General features: G+C 46.3%; 1 protein-coding gene across 1 annotated transcript in view; it reads left to right on the top strand.

Moving 5' to 3' along the window:
• The window catches only part of frmd3 (FERM domain containing 3), a 320,905-nt gene that overhangs the window by 241,097 nt on the left and 57,530 nt on the right, over positions 1 to 22,278 (top strand). Inside the window, exon 10 of the mRNA XM_041185271.1 lies at positions 22,058 to 22,146. Coding sequence (XP_041041205.1) covers positions 22,058 to 22,146 — 89 coding nt within the window. The remainder of the gene's footprint in view (positions 1 to 22,057; positions 22,147 to 22,278) is intronic.

Raw genomic sequence — 22,278 nt, 5'->3', positions numbered from 1 at the left:
TGTGAGGATGTGAGAGCAAGTGTGTGTATGAGGATGTGAGAGCGAGTGTGTGTGTGTGTGAGAGGATGTGAGAGCGAGTGTGTGTGTGTGAGGATGTGAGAGCGAGTGTGTGCGTGTGAAGATGTGAGAATGATTGTGAGTGTGTGAGGATGTGAGAGCGAGTGTGTGTGTGAGAGGATATGAGAGGGAGTGTGTGTGTTTGAGGATGTGAGAGCGAGTGTGCGTGTGTGAGGATGTTAGAGTGAGTGTGTGTGTGAGGATATGAGAGCGAGTGTGTGTGAGAGAATGTGAGAGCGAGTGTGTGTGTGAGAGGATGTGAGAGTGAGTGTGTGTGTGTGAGGATGTGAGAGCGAGTGTGTGTGTGAGAGGATATGAGAGCGAGTGTGTGTGTGAGGATGTGAGAGCGAGTGTGTGTGTGAGAGGATGTGAGAGCGAGTGTGTGTGTGTGAGGTTGTGAGAGCGAGTGTGTGTGTGTGTGAGGATGTGAGAGAGTGTGTGTGTGTGAGAGGATGTGAGAGCGAGTGTGTGTGTGTAAGGATGTGAGAGCGAGTGTGTGTGTGTGAGGATGTGAGAGCGAGTGTGTGTGTGTGTGAGGATGTGAGAGCGAGTGTGTGTGTGTGTGTGTGAGGATGTGAGAGCGAGTGTGTGTGTGTGTGAGGATGTGAGAGCGAGTGTGTGTGTGTGTGTGAGGATGTGAGAGCGAGTGTGTGTGTGTGAGGATGTGAGAGCGAGTGTGTGTGTGTGAGGATATGAGAGCGAGTGTGTGTGTGAGGATGTGAGAGCGAGTGTGTGTGTGTGTGTGGATGTGAGAGCATGTGTGTGTGTGAGGATGTGAGAGTGTGTGTGTGTGTGAGAGGATAGGAGAGCGAGTGTGTGTGTGAGGGGATGTGAGAGTGAGTGTGTGAGTGTGAGGATGTGAGAGTGTGTGTTTCTGTGAGAGGATGTGAGAGCGAGTGTGTGTGTGAGGATGTGAGAGCAAATGTGTGTGTGAGAGGTTGTGAGAGCGAGTGTGTGTGTGTGAGGATGTGAGAGCGAGTGTGTGTGTGTGAGGATGTGAGAGCGAGTGTGTGTGTGTGTGAGGATATGAGAGTGAGTGTGTGTTTGTGAGGATGTGAGAGCGAGTGTGTGTGTGTGAGGATGTGAGAGCGAGTGTGTGTGTGTGAGGATGTGAGAGCGAGTGTGTGTGTGAGAGGATATGAGAGCGAGTGTGTGTGAGAAGATGTGAGAGCGAGTGTGTGTGTGTGAGGATGTGAGAGCGAGTGTGTGTGTGAGAGGATGTGAGAGCGAGTGTGTGTGTGTGAGGTTGTGAGAGCGAGTGTGTGTGTGTGTGAGGATGTGAGAGCGAGCGAGTGTGTGTGTGTGTGTGAGGATGTGAGAGCGAGTGTGTGTGTGTGTGTGTGTGAGGATGTGAGAGCAAGTGTGTGTGTGTGAGGATATGAGAGCGAGTGTGTGTGTGAGGATGTGAGAGCGAGTGTGTGGGTGTGTGTGTGTGTGAGGATGTGAGAGCGAGTGTGTGTGTGTGTGTGTGTGTGAGGATGTGAGAGTGAGTGTGTGTGTGAGGATTTGAGAGCGAGTGTGTGTGTGTGAGTATGTGAGAGCGAGTGTGTGTGAGAGAATGTGAGAGCGAGTGTGTGTGTGAGAGGATGTGAGAGCGAGTGTGTGTGTGTGAGGATGTGAAAGCGAGTGTGTGTGTGAGAGGATGTGAGAGCGAGTGTGTGTGTGTGAGGTTGTGAGAGCGAGTGTGTGTGTGTGAGGATGTGAGGGTGAGTGTGTGTGTGTGAGGATGTGAGAGCTAGTGAGTGTGTGTGAGGATGTGAGAGCGAGTGTGTGTGAGGATGTGAGAGCGAGTGTGTGTGTGTGTGAGGATGTGAGAGCGAGTGTGTGTGTGAGAGGATATGAAAACGAGTGTGTGTGTGTGAGGATGTGAAAGTGAGTGTGTGTGTGTGAGGATGTGTGAGCGAGTGTGTGTGCGTGAGGATGTGAGAGTGAGTGTGTGTGTGAGAGGATGCGAGAGCGAGTGTGTGTGTGTGAGGATGTGAGAGCGTGTGTGTGTGGGTGAGGATGTGAGAGCGAGTGTGTGTGTGTGAGAGGATGTGAGAGTGAGTGTGTGTGTGAGGATGTGAGAGCGAGTGTGTGTGTGTGTGAGGATGTGAGAGTGAGTGTGTGTGTGAGGATGTGAGAGTGAGTGTGTGTGTGAGGATGTGAGAGTGAGTGTGTGTGTGTGAGGATATGAGAGCGAGTGTGTGTGTGTGAGGATGTGAGAGCGAGTGTGTGTGTGTGAGGATGTGAGAGCGAGTGTGTGTGTGAGGATGTGAGAGCGAGTGTGTGTGTGAGGATGTGAGAGCGAGTGTGTGTGTGAGGATGTGAGAGCGAGTGTGTGTGTGTGAGGATGTGAGAGCGAGTGTGTGTGTGAGAGGATGTGAGAGTGAGTGTGTGTGTATGAGGATGTGAGAGCGAGTGTGTGTGTGAGAGGATGTGAGAGCGAGTGTGTGTGTGAGGATGTGAGAGCGAATGTGTGTGAGAGGATGTGAGAGCGAGTGTGTGTGTGTGAGGATGTGAGTGCGAGTGTGTGTGTGAGGATGTGAGAGCGAGTGTGTGCGTGTGAGGATGTGAGAGCGATTGTGTGTGAGGATGAGCGAACGAGTGTGTGTGTGTGAGAATGTGAGAGCGAGTGTGTGTGTGTGAGGATGTGAGAGCGAGTGTGTGTGTGTGAGGATATGAGAGCGAGTGTGTGTGTGAGAGGATGTGAGAGCGAGTGTGTGTGTGAGAGGATGTGAGAGCGAGTGTGTGTGTGAGAGGATGTGTGAGCGAGTGTGTGTGTGAGGATGTAAGAGCGAATGTGTGTGTGTGAGAATGTGAGAGCGAGTGTGTGTGTGTGTGTGTGAGGATGTGAGAGCGAGTGTATGTGTGAGAGGATATGAGAGCGAGTGTGTGTGTGTGAGGATGTGAGAGTGAGTGTGTGTTTGAGAGGATGTGAGAGCGAGTGTGTGTGTGAGAGGATGTGAGAGCGAATGTGTGTGTGTGAGGATGTGAGAGCGAGTGTGTGTGTGTGAGGATGTGAGAGCGAGTGTATGTGTGAGAGGATATGAGAGCGAGTGTGTGTGTGTGAGGATGTGAGAGCGAGTGTGTGTTTGAGCGGATGTGAGAGCGAGTGTGTGTGTGAGGATGTGAGAGTGAGTGTGTGTGTGAGGATGTGAGAGCGAGTGTGTGTGTGTGAGGATGTGAGAGCGAGTGTGTGTGTGAGAGGATATGAGAGCGAGTGTGTGTGTGTGAGGATGTGAGAGCGAGTGTGTGTTTCAGAGGATGTGAGAGCGAGTGTGTGTGTGAGAGGATGTGAGAGCGAGTGTGTGTGTGAGGATGTGAGAGTGAGTGTGTGTGTGTGTGTGAGGATGTGAGAACGAGTGTGTGTGTGAGGATGTGAGAACGAGTGTGTGTGTGTGAGGATGTGAGAACGAGTGTGTGTGTGTGAGGATGTGAGAGCGAGTGTGTGTGTGAGAGGATATGAGAGCGTGTGTGTGTGTGTGTGGATGTGAGAGCGAGTGTGTGTTTCAGAGGATGTGAGAGCGAGTGTGTACGTGAGAGGATGTGAGAGCGAGTGTGTGTGTGAGGATGTGAGAGTGAGTGTGTGTGTGTGTGAGGATGTGAGAACGAGTGTGTGTGTGTGAGGATGTGAGAACGAGTGTGTGTGTGTGAGGATGTGAGAGTGAATGTGTGTGTGAGAGGATGTGAGAGCGAGTGTGTGTGTGAGATGATGTGAGAGCGAGTGTGTGTGTGAGGATGTGAGAGCGAGTGTGTGTGTGTGAGAGGATGTGAGAGCGAGTGTGTGTATGAGAGGATGTGAGAGCGAGTGTGTGTGTGAGTGGATGTGAGAGCGAGTGTGTGTGTGAGGATGTGAGAGCGAGTGTGTGTGTGAGAGGATGTGAGAGCGAGTGTGTGTGTGAGAGGATGTGAGAGCGAGTGTGTGTGTGTGAGAGGATGTGAGAGCGAGTGTGTGTGTGAGGATATGAGAGCGAGTGTGTGTGTGTGAGGATGTGAGAGCGAGTGTGTGTGTGAGAGGATGTGAGAGCGAATGTGTGTGTTAGAGGATATAAGAGCGAGTGTGTGTGTGAGAGGATGTGAGAGCGAGTGTGTGTGTGAGAGGATATGAGAGCGAGTGTGTGTGTGTGAGGATGTGAGAGCGAGTGTGTGTGTGTGAGGTTGTGAGAGCGATTGTGTGTGTGAGGATGTGAGAGTGAGTGTGTGTGTGAGAGGATGTGAGAGCGAGTGTGTGTGTGAGAGGATGTGAGAGCGAGTGTGTGTGTGAGAGGATGTGAGAGCGAGTGTGTGTGTGTGAGGATGTGAGAGCGAGTGTGTGTGTGAGAGGATGTGAGAGCGATTGTGTGTGTGAGGATGTGAGAGCGAGTGTGTGTGTGAGAGGATGTGAGAGCGAGTGTGTGTGTGTGAGGTTGTGAGAGCGATTGTGTGTGTGAGGATGTGAGAGTGTGTGTGTGTGTGAGAGGATGTGAGAGCGAGTGTGTGTGTGAGAGGATGTGAGAGCGAGTGTGTGTGTGTGTGAGGTTGTGAGAGCGATTGTGTGTGTGAGGATGTGAGAGTGTGTGTGTGTGTGAGAGGATGTGAGAGCGAGCGTGTGTGTGAGAGGATGTGAGAGCGAGTGTGTGTGTGTGTGTGAGGATGTGAGAGCGAGTGTGTGTGTGAGAGGATGTGAGAGTGAGTGTGTGTTTGAGGATGTGAGAGCGAGTGTGTGTGTGTGTGTGTGTGTGAGGATGAGTGAGCGTGTGTGCAGGAACGGGAGAGCATGTGTGCGTGAGGATGGACGAGTGCGCGAGCACACGCGAGAGCATGGGATGAGTGTGTTTGTGAGAGAGAGAGGGCAAGAGGGGGAGTGAGGGTGGAAGGGGAGTGTGTGTGTCTTGGTCACTCCCAGTCTCGGGGTTCTCATTCACCTTCAACCCCAACAGGCACTCTCACCCACTCTGAGGGGGTGAATGTGAGCGCCCAGAGACTGGGAGTGAGTTGGACGCACACACTTACCCTTTCACACTCTAATGGTCCTCTTTATTTAGTACTCATTTTTTAAAAATGATCAATTTATTGTTGTGACATTTAGTTTTGCTGAGCAAGTTGTTCCTTTTCATACATCAGCTTTTATTTTTGGAATTTGCGTTTAATGTTGTGCCAAACTTTAAAATCCAAAATTTATTAATTGCATGCCCCCCCCCACCCCACCAAGTGTGAGAAAAATTGAAATGTGGCCCATCCACCACGCGAAAAGGTTGGACAAGCTGCTCTATACCCTTTTTGCAGTATGGAGACCAGACGTGCATAGTACTCTTTGACTATAATCTAACTATGTTCTATATATGGTGAGCGTAACTTTTCTGCTTTTCAGTTCTGTTGCTCGGGAAATGAACCCTAGTGCTTGATTTATATATTTTTTTTATGACGTTGTTAACCAGTGGTTCTACTTATCACGTAAAGATTTTTTTTGGTAGAGATGTTAGGATGCACTCCTTTGCTCAGAATAATAGTTTTTTGGGATGTTACCTGCCATGGAGTTAGAAGAGAAACACTAGGAGCTGGATTCTAAAATGGCAAATTTAGAGCACCAGAGGCATAGGTTTTTTTGATGTATTGAGCGACCATTTATTGTAATTGATTTTTTTTTCTCTTACTACTTAAAAGTGAAATGTAGTGAATTGGAATGCTTTTTAAAAATGTAATTGAATTGCAGTGTAGCTTATATTGAAAAATTCATATACAGGCTAAGTAAACAGGTTTAAAAACAAGCAAACATGTAACAATTGTTATGACTGGGATGGGATGAGTGCACGAATTATCAAGCCCCACTATTCCACAGGCCTTACCATTAATTTAAATGTTTAATTTTTTTCACCACAATGGCCAAATGTGTACCTATATCGCTAGTCAGCAGAAGAAAAGAGACTGACCTGGCTTCTTTCAAAAACTCGATGATTAATTTATTTTAAAACAACTTCTTTTAACAAGTTGCAAGTACTGGTTAACACACAATTACAATCGGGAAGTATAACTATCTATCTTTTTCTAAAGAATTCATCCAGCATACACACAGGCACATGCACAGACAAATAAGGGCTGAAATGGGCTTTGGAGGAGGGCATTATAAAATAAAGCAAAGTCCGCAGGGTCTTGACACCGTGGACCAGGAGTTCTCTTGTGTGCAGACGGTCTTTGGTCCTGGTGGATGCCTGGAAATTCTCACCAACTGGTTTCAACTTTGCAGGTCTAAATGCAGATTAGTTACTCTCAAATGAGGGCTCTCTGGCTACAGGTTGATAGCTCCACACAATTTTAGGCAAGGTGAAGAGAGAGGGGGAGTCAGTCAAGGTAGCCTTCTGTCCTCAGCTTATTCTCCAACAAAACTGCCTGCAAAACATGCAGGTTCGCAACTTAAGTTTTCTTCCCTCTGCCATGTGATTGCCTTTTTGTCTCCCAGCTTTTCATTAATTAGAGTGCTTTGCCTTTCAACAAACAAACAACTCCTTGAGTACCATATAGGTCAGATGATTTCTTGGAAGAATCTTGCTTGATAACAGTTCCAAGATGAATTTATGGCCTTTTAAAAAGAATCCCAGGTTAGCATCCAGGTTAGGACCAGATTATGCCAGGTCCTTCCATTTTGTAAAAGAAAGCTTCAGCCTTGAGAGATGTGATTCTAACACAATCATGTAGTAGCAAAAATAGAAAAACAAATTCAGGTAACAGAGAAGTGTTGAATGGGTTATTAAAAGGTTAAAATTGAATTAAAATTATATTAAAATTACAAACTAATACGCAATACGTACATTACAGACACTGATGACCATATGAAGTTCATCATTTAAGTACTTTATGGACCACAAACATGCAAGGGATAGGGCTCCATCGGTAACTTTCCGTCTTGCATCTTGTGTTATTGAATTTAGTCCAACTTCTGAGTTGCCTTGATTGCTCTGGTCATAGTGGGGATAACTGTTCGTATAAGCAAGGGGGTGATGGGTTATCCAGGGCAGGTAGGATGCAGATTTGAGGTTACTATCAGATCAGCCATGATCTTACTAAATGGTGGAGCAGGTTTGAGAGGCTGAATTGCCTACTCCTGCTCCTTGTTCGTATGTTGTATAACCAGTTCTGAAATTGATTGCATAAAGGATTTTCCAAACTTAGTACAAATATTAACTTTTTACTGGTAAAGTTTTGAGCTTTGTGACATGAAAGGGCATTGTCGTACCACTGGTACTGAGGGCTTAAGATCAATCTCGGCCCATGTTGTAGATGTAGACTGCTCAGTACATTAAGGTTAGATAGCACCTTGGGACAGAATAGCAGCAGCAAAGAATAGGTTCTTTACTTCTCTATCACTTGCGATGCCATGGCATACAAGGCTATGGGTCTAGTTCTGGAAAATGGGATTAGAATAATTAGGTACTTGTTTGACCGGCACAGACTCGATGGGCTGAAGGGCCTTTTTCTGTGCTGTAGACCCCTATGACTCTATGACATGCTTCATTCGTTTTGTTGGAGGACCGATCTCTGTTCATCACTCGCCATGACATGTGCGACCTGCTCTGTGTGGGTGTGTCTTAAACTCCCGCACATTTTCTTCATAACACGCCCTGGATTGCCTGCTTGATCCTATGTGCTGACTTACAATATAAGGTAAGTAAAACATGTATTTCTGGGATGAAAAATTGAGGCCCACTACCAGAGTGATTATAGCATTTTGTAGCTGAAAAGTAGGGTATTGATTTATATATCAACTATATACAAAAGCATGATTTTTGGCATCAAAATAAAGGGTCATCTTATATGCTGGAACCTGGGGTAAATGGATTACATTCTACTATGACCCTCTCAGTATTCTAGCCATTGCGATGTCCTGCGAATATGGACACTCCTATGCAGTGCTCCTTTTGTTGCCTCAGAGGAGGTGGGACAGCCTGCTCATGTCTTTGGCTGTACAGCTGTGAGGACTTTGATGCACCAGCCTTGTCGTGCAGGGACCCTTTGGGGCCCTTGCTGCAGCTCTACTACCTGCATCTCAGTAGGGGCAGCCATAGATGGTTGTCCCCATATCACAAATAGTCCCTCTGACAAAAGGGCTGAGGAAGATGAAGATGGTGATATTTCCTCCAGGAGCATGGTACCCCATCCTCCTCTGGTTCATTCTCAGCCCTTGGTGTGCTCTCCCCCCGGCTTGAAGGGGCCTACAGCTAGGATGGAGCTGGCATTACCTCCAACCACTATTGGGCTTCCTGCAACAGTGTCATGTTCATGGTCCACAGCTCCTCATGTATTCCACATACGTCAGCACTCAGACTCAGAACGAACATGTCCAGACTACAGAGAGAGCCCCACACTTTGTGTGGGACATGGTGTTGCTCCTGCATGCATACCAGTTGCTGCTGTATATGCCTCTCCATGAGGGTCACTCTCTCACTTGTAGACCTCATGCTTTCAAAGCCCTGAGATGTGGTCGAGTTGTTTTGCACCATGGACTCCTTCACTTGCATGCATGAGTTCTCAATGTCTCAGGGAACTCCACAGGTGGTCACATATCGGCTACTGCAGGTCCAAATACTGAGCCCCAAACTGTAACTCCTGAGGCTCTACCTTACTGCCCTGCGGAGCATCACTGCCAATGTCCTTCCCCCTCTAAGGGGGACTCTTTATAGATGCCTCTGCCTCAGATACCTTCCCCTGTACACTGTTGCTGTGCTCTTCATCCAGTGCTCCTGACTCTAAAACTGCACGTGTACCCCCTGAGGTGGACATATTTGTGTTGGTGCCTGGTTAGCTATCTGTGTGAATCTACATCCTTGGACAGTGCATCTTCCTCCTAGTGTCTGAGGCACTGCATGGCTCCTGGGGGAAGGACCACAATACAAGGAACTGTGGGAGGAACAACATGGACTGCAATTCAAGAAGGTGGTTCACCTCCACCTTCTCAAGGGCAATTGAGGATAAGCAATAAAAGTACTGGTCTGGCCAGTGATGCCCACGACCCATGAAAGAATTTTAAAAAAGAACATATGAGTGGAAGGCAAGGAGGCCCTCATCACTGCTCAGTGGCATCTCTGAACACGACTTGTTTGCTCAGCATGATGTCAGATTAGGCTCTCCTGGTGGATTGAGTGCCACTGTTCCACTGTCAAACACCATCAATGTCAAACACCTCCACCACCTCCAACACTACCATTCCCCAGGATCTACGGCCAGACCATTAAAGAGGAGCAGGCGAGAGGAGGACCTCGAAATAGTCAGTCCAGTCCAGTCCAGTCCATTCTGTAGCTTCAGAGTGGACCAACCATGTTCTGAGAAAAATCAAATGTGACGTCACAGGGGAATTGGTTGATGGTTGGTGAATGTTTTTCTTATTTATCTTTCAAAACTTGGGTACTTTTAAAATTGGTAGGTTTTATTAGTATTAGTAAGGTTTACTAATATTGGTAAAACTTATTAGATTGGCTGGTGAATATTTCCTATTTATCTTAATTAGGGAATTTCAATCATGGTAAGTAGAACATTTGTTGAAATAATAATATAAACACAGGCAGGAATAGAGTCATGAATTAAAATTTAATCAGTAAAATAATTAATTAAGTACTATAAAGATGGCTCATCAGGTGATGTATGGTGGCTGCAGAGTGTGCAAGTTCATGGACACCTATGTGATCCAAGACAAACACATCTGCAATAAGTTCCGCGGTTGGAGGAACTTGGCTCAAAGTCATTGAGCTAGAGGCCGAGCTGCAGACACTGTGATGCATCAGAGAGGGGGACAGTTACCTGGACGCTTTGTTCCAGGGGGCAGTCACACCCCATAGGATAGCGTTGTCTGATTTAGTCCATGGTCAGATACAGGCGGGTGTGACTATGAGTGAAGCAGGCATGGGGATCGAGAAAGTAGAAGTGGAGGAGTCTCAGCCCTTGCAATTGTTTAACAGGCTCAAGGTTCTCTCAGCCTGTATGGATGAAATCAGGGGCTGCAAAGTGGATGAATGAACTGACCACGGCACCATGGTACAGGAAGTCATTGAAGCAGGGGTCTCTCATAGGAATGTAGTGGTAGTCGGGGACAGTATAGTCAGGGGGATGGATGCAGTCCTCTGCTGCTGAGAGTAAGAGTCCAGAAGGCTGTTCCTTGTGCGGTGCTAGGATTGGAGACACCTGCTCTGGGCTGGTGAGGAACTTGTGGTAGGAGGGGGAGGATCCGTTTGTCATGGTCCATGTAGGTACCAACGACGTAGGTAGGACTAAGAAAGAGGTTCTGTTTAGAAAGTATGAGCTAGGGGCTAAATTTGGATTTATCTTTGGATTATTATCTGAGCTACAAGCAATTTGGCATACGGTAAATAAGATTAGAGAGTTAAATGTGTGGCTCAAAGATTGGTGTGGGAGAAGTGGTTTTTGATTCATGGGGCACTGGCAACAGTACTGGGGAAAGTGGGAACTGTACTATTGGGAAGATCTTCACCTGAACCATGCTGGGACCAGTGTTCTGGTGAGTCATATAACGAGTGTGGTGGAGATGGCTTTAAACTAAATAGTGGGGGTGAGAGATCATGTGAGCGAAGATGTGATAAATTAGAGAAGAAAGGGCAAGATAACAAGGTTGCATTAAGGGAAATGATAATCAGAGTGTGGCAGTAAGGGACAGAGAGTAAAAACTTAAGGGTGCGCCAGCAGATAAGGCCAGAGATTGTAAAAATAATGAAAAGAGAATTAAAGGCACTCTATCTGAATGCACACAGCATTCGCAACAAAGTAGATGAATTTACGGCACAAATAGAAGTAAATAGGTATGATCTAATTGCCATTATGGAGACATGGCTGTTGGATGACCAAGGATGGGGCTTGAGTATGAAAAGGTATTTGAAATTTAGGAAGGGTAGGCAAAAACGCTGTTAATAAAGAATGAGATCAGTACATAACTGAGAGGATCTTGGATCAGAAGATCAAGATGTAGAATCAGTTTGGGTGGAGCTAAGAAACAGCAAGGGGCAAAAACACTAGTTGGAATTGTTTATAGACCACCAAACAGTAGTGGTAATGTAGGGCACGGTATAAATCAGGGAATTGGAGGTGCATGTAACAAGGGTAATACTATAATCATGGGTATTTCAATCTACGTATAGACTGGGTAAAACTAATTAACCCTAATGCTATGGAGGACGAATTCCTGGAATTCTAGAACACTATGTTGAGGAACCAAAGGGAGAATGGGCTATTCTAGATCTAGTGTTGTACGATGAGAAACAGCTAATTAATAATCTCAATGTAAAAGAGCCTTTCAGGAATAGTGACCATAATATGATAGAATTTTACATTAAGTTTGCAAGTGATATAGTTTAATCCAAAACAAGAGCCTTTAATCTAAATAAAGGAAACCATGAGCGTATGAAGGGCAAGTTGGCTGTGCTAGATTGGGGAACTACATTAAAAGGTATGACAGTAGACAGGCAATAGCTAGCATTTAAATAATTAATGCATGGTTTACAACAAATTAGCATTTCTTTGAGGCTCAAAAACCCAGCAGAAGAAGTGCTCCAACCATAGTGAACAAAAGATGTTAAGGACTGTATTAGATCAAAGGAAGAGGTTTATAAAGTTACCAAAAAGTAGTAAGCATGAGGATTGGGAGCATTTTAGAATTCAGCTAAGGAGAATCAAGAAACTGATAATGAAAGAGAAAATAGAATATGAAAGTAAACTAGCAAGAAACATAAAAACAGATGTAACAGATGTTCTATTAGGTATATGAAAAGGAAATCATTAGCAAAGACCAAGGTGGCCCATGTCAGGAAGAGGCAGCAGAATTTATAATGTGGAAAAAGGAAATGGCAGATAAACTAAACAAATAGTTTGCTTCTGTCTCCATGGAGAAAGGTGCAAAAAACCTCCCTGAAATACAAGATAACTAAGGCACTGGCAAGGTTGAGGGCCTGAAAGAAATTGGTAGTAGTAAAAAAGTACTACTGGAGAAATTAACGAGACTGAAAGTTGGTAAATTCCCTGGATATCCCAGATTGTTGAAAGAGGTGGCTGTGGAGATAATGGCTGGGATTTTCCATGCCCGCCGGCGTCAGGTGTGTTTGGTGGCGTGAGCAGACAATATAGCGAGTAGGCCAAAAGTCGGTTTCATGATGTCGTGAAACCAGTTTGCGATCATCTGCTCTGCCCACCTATGGCGGGCCACGTTTCCCGCCATCGGACATTGGGAACCTCATTGTAAAACATCAACATAAGGCCAAGCTGCCGGACTCATAGCTCCCATTGGATCATTCGCCCATGTCAACAGGAAAACATGCTGACATGTTTCACAACAGCATGTATAAGGCGTGCACTTGGTGGGCTGCACTTTGCTCGGGGCTTCAAGATTTGTTTGCCTATCATGCTTCAATCAGTACTTTCAGTCATCAGCACCAAGCTTCACAGACAGCAACACATCATTTTTTTGGGGGGCTCACGAGTAGGTCTGTACCTATCAGATTGGCCATATGTGGGTGGCTTTTCAATGGCTGCAGGGCAAGGTCTTAGTTGGGGAAGGGGGAGAGGCTGCAGGACAAGGGCTGTACTGGGGAAGGAGGATATCCAGGGTGTGTGTGTGTGTGGGCATGTTGATCTGTGCAAGTGGCCTTAAGATGGTCAGGAGGAGGCAGCCTCCAGAGCAGATGAGGCCAAACGGGCATGTGAGCATATGTGTGTGAGAATGGGTGGCGATGTCCCTTGAGTTGGCAGTGAGTGAGATGCCAGTGAACATGTAATGGGCTTGAGTGTGTGAATTTAGAGTGATGAGATAGATGCCTTACTCTAGTGGCACGGATGAGATCATTCACCCTCTATCTGCGCAGCATTGGCACTGATCACCGTTGCCATTGCCTACCAAGCCAGAGTGGGGATAGATGACATCACAGCAGGCCTCCATGGTGTCCAAAAGGTGCTCGAGGGCTGTAGTCTTCTTGCCTTTCGGGGTCATGTCTTCTTTGTTGCAGTCCTGGGCTGGAAGTACTGAGTACGGCTGTACTTTAAATGCAATGAAACGGCGAGGTGATGTCATGTGGGTGAATGAGAGCCTGTCTGCCATAGAAACAGTGTGTTTTCCTGGAATGCATAAGTAATGCAGCAGGTTTGGGACGATACGGTGTGAAAACCTGCCATCGCGGCCGGCAGGTAAAACGTCATTTTACCTGCCAGCTACAGCACTTAGTGCAAATCTGGGACGATTCTGCCCAATGCATGCGTAGGTGGTCACCTTCCAAAATTTTATAGATTCTGGAATAGTTCCTGCAGATTTGAAGGTAGCAAATACAGCCCCACTATTTAAGAAGGGAGGGAGAGAGAAAACAGGGAACGACAGAATTGTTAGCCTGACATCAGTAGTAGGGAAACTCTTGGAGTTTGTTATAAAGGATGCGATAACTGGATGCTTAGAAAATAATGGTAGGATTGGGCAGAATCAACATGGATTTATGAAAGGGAGATCATGTTTGACAAACCTGTTAGAGTTTTTTGAGGATGTAACAAGCATAATATATAATGGAGAACCATTGGATGGTATTTGGATTTTCAGAAGACTTTCAATAAGGTTCTACACATGAGGTTAGTAAACAAAATTAGAGCGTATGGGATTGGGTGTAATATACTGACATGGATTGAGGATTTGTTAACGGATAGAAAACAGAGAGTAGGGTATAAATGGGTCATTCTCAGCTTGGCAGGCTGTGACTAGTGGGGTACCACAAGGATCAGTGCTTGGGCCCCAAATATTCACAATCAATGTCAATGATTTGGATGTGGGGATCAAATGTAATACTTCCAAGTTTGCTGATGACACAAAAATTGCTGAGAATGTTAATTGTGAAGAGGATGCAAAGAGGCTTCAAAGGAATTTAGACAGACTAAGTGAGTGGGCAAGAACATGGCAGATGGAATATAATGTGGAAAAATATGAAGTTATCCACTTTGATAGGGAAAACAGAAATGCAGAGCATGTGTTAAATGGTGAGAGATTGGGAAGTGTTGATGTCCAAAGGGAGCTGAGTGTCTTTGTTCACAAGTCACTAAAAGCTAACATGCAAGTGCAACAGGCAATTAGAAAAGTAAATGATATGTTGGCCTATGGCAAGAGGATTTAAGTACAGGAGTAAAAGAAATGTTGCTGCAATTTTATAGCGCCTTGGTGAGACTGCACCTGGAGTATTGTGTGCAGTTTTAGTCTCCTTACCTAAGGAAGAATATACTGGCCATAGAGTGAGTGCAAGAACTTACGAACATACAAGTGAGGAGCAGGAGTAGGCCACTTGGCCTCTCAGGCCTGCTCTGCCATTTCATAAGATCATGGCTGATATAATTGTAACCTCAACTCCACATTCCAACCTACCCACATAATCTTTCAACCCCTTGCTTATCAACAATCTATCTACATCTGCTTTAAAAAAGATACCACTTCCACTGCCTTTTGAGGAAGAGTTCCAAAGACTCATGATCCTTTGAGAGAAAAAAATTTACCCTCATCTCTGTCTTCAATGGGTGACCCCTTATTTTTAAACCCGTAGTCCTAGATTCTCCCTCAAAAGGAAACATCCTTTCACATGCATCTTGTCAAGACTCCTCAGGATCTTATGTGTTTCAATCAAGTCACCTCTTACTCTCCTGAACTCCAATGGATACAAGCCTGGCCTGTGTAACCTTTCCTCATAAGACTACCCACCCATTCCAGGTATTAGTCTAGTAAACCTTCTCTGAACTGCTTCCAATGCATTTATATCCTTCCTTAAATAAGGAGACCAATACGGTACACAGTACTCCAGACGTGGTCTCACCAGTGCCCTGTACACCTGAAACTTCTCTACTTTTATATTCAATTTCCCTCACAATAAACAATAACATTCTATTAGCATTCCTAATTACTTGCCGTACCTGCATACTAATCTTTTGTGATTCACCTGCATCACAGACCTTTGTAACTTCTCACCATTTAGATAATAAGCTTTTACATTTTCCTGCCAAAATGGACAATTTGACATTTTCCCACATTATACTCCATTTGCCAGATCTTTGCCTACTTATTTAACCTACCTATACATCTTTGCAGCCTCCTTATATTCTCTTCACATCTTCCTACCTATCTTGTGCCATCAGCAAATTTGGCAACCATACCTTCAGCCCCCTTATCCAGGTCATTTATAAAAATTGTAAAAAGTCGAGGCCCCAGCACTGATCCCTGTGGCACACCACTCATTACATCCTGCCAACCAGAAAAAGACCCTTTTATGCTTACCCTCTGTTTCCTGTTAGCTAGCCAATCTTCTAGTCATGCCATTATGTTAGCCTCTATAGCATGATCTGTTATTTTTCACAATAGCCTTTGATGTGGCACCTTATCAAATGCCTTCTGGGAATCTAAGGCTGGGATTTTCCGTCCCTGTCGTAATAGGACCTGCCATGGCAGATTTGGCAGCCCAGACAAAAATCTATTGGCTTTCTGCAGGACTGGAGGATCCTGGTGCAGGCAAGGGGGAATCCTAAGTACTCTAAGATCAGTACATCTACTGGTTCTCTTTTATCCACAGCATATGTACTTCTTCAAAGAACTCCAATAAATTGGTTAAACATGATTTCCCTTTCACAAAACCATATTCACTCAGCCTGATTACCATGATTTTTTCCAAGTGCCCTTCTATAATGTCTTTAATAATAGTTTCTAACATTTTCCCTGTGACTGATGTTAAGCTGACTGGCCTGTAGTTACCTGCTTTTTCTCTCCTCCCTTTTTGAATAATAAGATTTGAACAAAGGTTCACCAGGCTGATTTTTGGGATGTCAGGATTGTCCTTTGAGGAAAGGTGTAGGGAGGGAATTCCAGAGCTGAGACCAAGGCAACTGACAGCAAGGCCACCAGTGATGGAGCAATTATGATTGGGAATGCACAGAAGGCCAGAATTAAAGGAGCGCTGATACCTCTGAGGGTTGCGGTGTTGAAGGAGATGATAGTGATGGGGATGGGCAAGGAGCAGCTTGAAAACAAGGATGAGAATTTTAAAATCAAGGTCAGTAAGCTCAGAGCTGAAAGGAGAACAGGACATGTTATGATACAGGCAGCAGAAGGGTAGAATTTGGGACACCAGCCAGGAGTACATTGGAATAGTCAAGTCTTGAGGTAATGAAGGCATGGATGAGCTGAGGCAGGGGCAAAGTTGAGTAATGTTATGGAGGTGGAAAAAGATGGTCTTAGAGGTGGTACGAATATGAGGTCAGAAGCTCATCTCAGGATCAAATGTGACACCAAGGCTGTGAACAGAACTGGTTTAATCTCAGACTGTTGCCAGGGAGAGGAATGGAGTCGGTCATTAGGGAATGGAGGTTGGAGTGGGAAGTGAAAACAATAGCCTGAATTTCACATTTAGCGTGCACGCCGAGTCAGTGGGCCTAGAATCGGATGTATAATCTGCTGCTGGGCGGGATCGCATTTCCAATGCAGTTTCAAACTGGGTGGCCAACTAAGGGCTGCCCAGCGTCAAATGCGTCTTCTCAATGGTCGGAAGGGCCGGGCGGGGATGGGAGCTTGTTGGGTGTGGGTCCAATGGTGACCCCAGGAGGTTGGGGGTTAGGCTTAAAGGCAGCAGAGGCAGATCCCTGAAGGCTGCCAAGGGACACTTTGTATCTTTGGAGTTGTTTGACAATTTTTTTTTTGAACAGCAATGGCATCTGCACCTGCTGGGCATGCCAGGCAGAAGGGCAAGTCCTGTGGGTATTCGGCACTTCCCCCCCCCCCCCCCACCCCATCCCCGGTTCTCGAATGAGTGCTTGAGAACCTTCGTGGAGGAGGTCAGTGCAGGCAGGACATCTTCATCCCCAGGGACAGCAAAAGGAGGCCACCGCATCTGACCAAAAAAGCATGGGCAGAGCTGACAGCCCAGGTCCTTGGCCATGATGTTGTGTGGCACACATGGGCGTAGTGCCAAAAAAGGTTCGACAATCTAGTGTTCTTGGCAAAGGTGAGTACTGAGTTGACGTGGATCAGTATGGATAAATGATAACAGCTGGCCGTCCCACCGTGGAGCTCTGGGGTGGAAGAGTCTGAGTGCCAACTGTCAATGACATCGGCGCAGGCCAAGGCAGTGAGCTCTGGCTACTTGACCTGATTGCTTCGTGGGCTGAGGGCCATGACTCGGACATGCCCTGCAAGGTGGTCCTCAGGCGGGGGTGGCCAGGTTGCAATGGTGCTGAAGGACTAATCAATGCTCCTCTGTCCTTTCAGGAGAAAGGACATTGAGAGGTCAAGGCCAGGCGGAGGCCCCCCCAAACTTGTTCACATCGATGAGGAACGAGAGTGATGCCTTAGAGATGGAGTGCCTGTGCCCAGCTCATTCCAGGGGTTGTGGAGGTGCAGGGGTCTCTGACGAAGGTAAGTGGTGTGCACAGATGTGAGATTGGTGGGATATGTCAAGGTTGGTGTGTAGTCTCATCTGTAATGGAAACCATTGTTCATTGAAAAATTATGGCACCATGATGCAGATCTCCATTGTCTCACTAGCCCGCTAGCATGCACAGTGACAGTGTGATGACTAGTACTAATGACATGTCATTTTTCTCCCCTAGAATCACCCTTCAGCAAATGATTGCAGGATCCCGATGAGCCACCCTTGAAGCTGGAGGACCAGTGCCCATTAGGTGCATGTGCGTCACACCCCCTTTCTGCAGCAGGCACCATAGCAGATACCATCTCCTCGGTGGGCATTACATCATCGGCTACAATGTCAGTGCATAGCGGTGAGGGCATGTCACACTCACCTGAAGAGCAGGTGGAGGCAGAGAGTGTCCAGGGTGCCGGACTGCCGGAGATCAGGACCATGCTGAGTCCGAGGTAGATGATAAGCCTCTGGAGTTGTCCATTAGGTGGCAAATACCGTATGTCCAGTGGGATACGCAGGAGGATCTGGCAGAGATTCCTGAGGGTATGTGTGCCATAGCTTCTGTCATGGAGAGGTCCATGCAGAGCGTTAGTTGACCACCGGCACCAAGCGTACTGCCTTCATTGAGAGAGTGGCGACTCTCATGGAGAGGCAGCTCCAAGAACAGAATCAGCAGTTCCTGGGGTTGCACCCGTCCATCAATGGCGAGTAGGGAGGTCCAGTGCGACCTCACGTTGACACACGAGCTGTTTGTCGTCTCTGCGGGCTTCTCTCAGGGCACTCTGGATGACGACAGCAGCCCCTCCACCCCTCTGCCAGTGATCGTGGCATCTGATGAGGCTACGACGACTAAGGAGTGCTCAATCATCGCACTGGCTGCTCCTTCCCAAGCAGGGTCTGCACAGGCTCCACTGACCAGAGGACGACTGCCAAGGTCATCAAGGTCAACAGGACATCACAGTCAGCAGGCTGTCTCCAATGCCGCTGCCAGTGAGGGGGGGAGTGGAGGGCACCAAGACGCAGCACTCGCAAACATACGTTTAAGGCACCGTGAACACAAGGGGAACTTTTCATGGGTGATCTTCTGTTCTGCCATGTTTTGTTAGTTTGTTTGCTCGTGGTGACCATTAACACCTTGTATTGTTACGTTCATTTTCTTTAAGTGCCAACATTATATCAACTTTGCTTTTGTGTTAATGGCCTGAATATGCTTCATTTGTTTTATAGGTGCAGGGAAGGCCAACATCTCATGCTGGGCCTGAGTAGCACTAAACGTTATTGCACAGATACTGAGTGGACTTTGGGTTCAAAGGAAAAGGCCATTTCAGACATCCGGGAGGCGGCACCCCTGGCCTGAGGTGAAAGCAGTGCCTTGGCAGCCTAGCTGAAGGAGCATTGGATCAAGGCCCTCCCTGGTGTCCCTGCCTCCCTGAAGGTTCTAGCGGTCTGCCTCCACATCCTCACCATGTTCTTCCCTGGGTTCCTCTTCTGATCCACCACTGGTGTTGTCATCTGTGACCTGTGGAGCTACCTCAAGATCCTCTTCCTCTTCCTCCAGTGGGTCACCCATTGCCAGAGAAAGATTGTGGAGAGTGCAGCATGCAAATACTATCAGAGACACACACTCTGGAGAGTATTGTAGTGCTCCCCCTGAACAGTTCAGGCATCGGAATCTCATCTTCAGCAGACCTATGATCCTTTCTATCAATGCACTTGTGGAGACATGACTCCTAATATACCTCTGCTCAGGTTCTGTTCTTGGGTGGTGGAAAGGCGTCATAAGCCACCTTTTCAAGGGGTATCCCTTGTCACCCAGCAGCCATCCATCCAGTCGAGCTGAAGCCATGAACAACCTCGGCACCTGGGAGTACCTGAGGATGTAAGCACCATGGGAGCTGCCAGGGTGCCTTTCACAGCCTTGCAGAATCTGCGTCTTGTGGTCACAAACTATCTGGAAGCTCATGGAGTGGAACCCATCCTGTTGATGAAGGCACGCGGCTCACCCACTGGCACCTTGTTGGCCACATGTGTGCAGTCGATTGCAGCCTGGATACGGGGGAACCCAACAATCACAGGGAAGCTTCTGGCTCGCTCAGCCTGGTTGGCCTCATCCTTTCAGAAATGAATAAATGTTATGACGTGTGACATGTCTGAACAGGGCATCAGTTACCAGCTTCACACAACTGTGGACAGCTGATTGGGATGCCCCACACAGATCCCCCACTAACCCCTGGAAAGAGCCGGAGGCATAGAAGTTGGGGGCCACCGTGACCTTCAGAACCACTGGCATGGGATGTCCACCCACACAGTCGGAGGTGATCTCTGGCCCAATCATCCGACATATAGAAGTCACAGTGTCCCTGGAGAGATGGACCCTCCTTTGGCACATCACCGCTGACAAGTTGAGGTAGCTGCATCACTGCTTGTACACTCTGGCAGCAGGATAGTGGCATCTTCTGCGGCCCCTTTCGCCTTGTTCTTCTTGCTGGCCCTGTGCCCCTTGTGCCTCTCCTCCCACAGGTCACTTCCTTGGATGCTGCCTACTGACACTTAGCCTCCCCTTCCTTCTGCCCCTCTCTTCCTCCTCAGAGGAGGTGCCCCCATTGGAGTAGACAGTCCCCATTACCAGAGAAACAGAAGGCTGTATGGTGACTGGAAAGGTCCACACGGTGTAAATTCTCCAGGGGCCTTGGAGGCACCAATGAGTTCTGAAATGAAGACTAGCAATGCAAAGAATGAAGCTCAAAACAGAGGTGAAGCTGTCCAGTTTCACTAAGCATTCAGCAGCAGACTATCTCCTAAACTGCTCACTACTCACAATGGCAGTGTTCCAGACTCTTTTTAACCTGCCCTTGGATGACAATTCATTAGAAACGGGTTGCTCGCCTGCCCAATTTGCCCACGCGACAAGTGCGAAATTGCCCGGGCAACTAAAATCTCTGACAATAGGTTTTTTAATGGCCTTAATTGGCCCTTTAATTGCCAGCGGATGCGGCTCCAATTACCCAGCATGCGCGCCGACCTCAATATTGCTCGTGTGCTCAATGACATCGGGACACACATCTGACATCACTTTGCCAAAGCTTTTATAAATGCTAGTTGCTGTTAAAGATTTAAAAAAAAATGTAACAAGTAATGATGTCTGAATCTCAACAAGGAAAAAAAAATCTTTTATATCTTCTATGTATGCAAACTAAAAGACTGTCCTGTAGAGGAATGAAAGAACTTGCATTTTGATCATATCCTCGTGACATTTCAAGTTGTCAGCCACAGCCAATGAGATACTTTTGTAGTCACTGTTGTAACATAGGTAAATAGAGCAACTAATTTGCACAGAGCAAGACGTTCTCACACACAGCAATAATATAAATGACCAGGAAGCCTGTTTATTTGGAAAAACTCAGCAGGTCTGGCAGCATCGGCGGAGAAGAAAAGAGTTGATGTTTCAAGTCCTCATGACCCTTCGACAGAACCTGTTGAAGAGTCATGAGGACTTGAAACGTCAACTCTTTTCTTCTCCACCGATGCTGCCAGACCTGCTGAGTTTTTCCAGGTAATTCTGTTTTTGTTTTGGATTTCCAGCATCCGCAGTTTTTTGTTTTTAAGCCTGTTTATTTGTGGTGTTTGGTTGAGGACCCGGACCCGAGAGAATTCTTTACTTTTCCTCAGAGTGTTTTAGGATTTTTCACATCCCCAAGAGAGGACTGTTGGAGCCTTGCTTTAATGGCCCATCCAAAAGATATCAAATAACAATAGCATGCAATCCTTTCAGTGAACTTTTAAGTGAAGTTTAAGACTTTTGGAGAATTTTAGAAAACAATTCAACTCTTCTTGCTGTTTAACTTATTATTGACTAATGCAGTACAAACAAAGACCCCAGATATAGGAAGAAGATGCTCATAAACTAATGACCGTAAACGTCCAGGTCATTTAAAGGAATTACTTTCTTAGCTAGTTTCTCATCTTTTTTTAGTTGTTCATCATTTCCTTCCTTTGCTGTTCCACATACATTTATTGCTCCTGCATCTCTACCAATGACTTCTGGATGAAGTCTTCACTGGTTCAATGTACCTTCACTTCACGAATGTGACATTCTGTCCTCAATTTGCTGATCTGTTCTTTATACTCTTATCGAACTTCACCAGATTTGCATAGTTGAGGTATCTGTCACCCTATGTTTCTGGCTTCCCTATTGTCTTACTGTGTGAAGACATGATGTGGCCTGGTATTCTGCCATATAGTCCAAGAAGGTACTAGATCAAATCACTGGATTGTGCTGCTCTCCCATTATAGAGCGCAACAACTGGCTTCAGACTCTGCGAGAGACTGAAGAAATCAGCCAGGGATGTCAATCCCAGTCACTATACATGTGACCTTGCTGAAGGGTGCAGGTGTGTGGATATTTGCTTGAATACATGCCCTTAGCCCCACATAATCAAATATCCTCCTGATACCTGCTGACCAAGCATCACATGAAGAATGATCACTTTAAAAAAGGGCCATGGTGATGGTTAATAGTTTTGCACACCTGAGTCATACCAAAACAAATATGCATCTTAATATTTTTATTATGTATATTTCTAGACATAAATTTAATAATGTCTTTCATTTCACATTATCAGAAGAAAATTGTACTGACCTACCATACATCAACCCCAGCTGCTTGCAAGCACCTTTGGAAGTGTGGTGTGGAGAACCAAGCTTTTTACAAGTGAGTTTGTAGTTATTGAGAAGATTTCATGGGAAACTGATGAATGTGGTACAAAAATAGAAAATGCTGGTAATACTCAGTAGGTCTGGCTGGAGAGAAAACAAATTAATGTTTCAGGTCCATAATCTTTCA

This window comes from Carcharodon carcharias, chromosome 4 (assembly GCF_017639515.1).
Source record: "Carcharodon carcharias isolate sCarCar2 chromosome 4, sCarCar2.pri, whole genome shotgun sequence".
NCBI lineage: Eukaryota > Metazoa > Chordata > Chondrichthyes > Lamniformes > Lamnidae > Carcharodon > Carcharodon carcharias.
The sequence above is the reverse complement of the archived record's forward strand: the minus strand, read 5'-3'. Positions and strand labels throughout refer to the sequence as shown.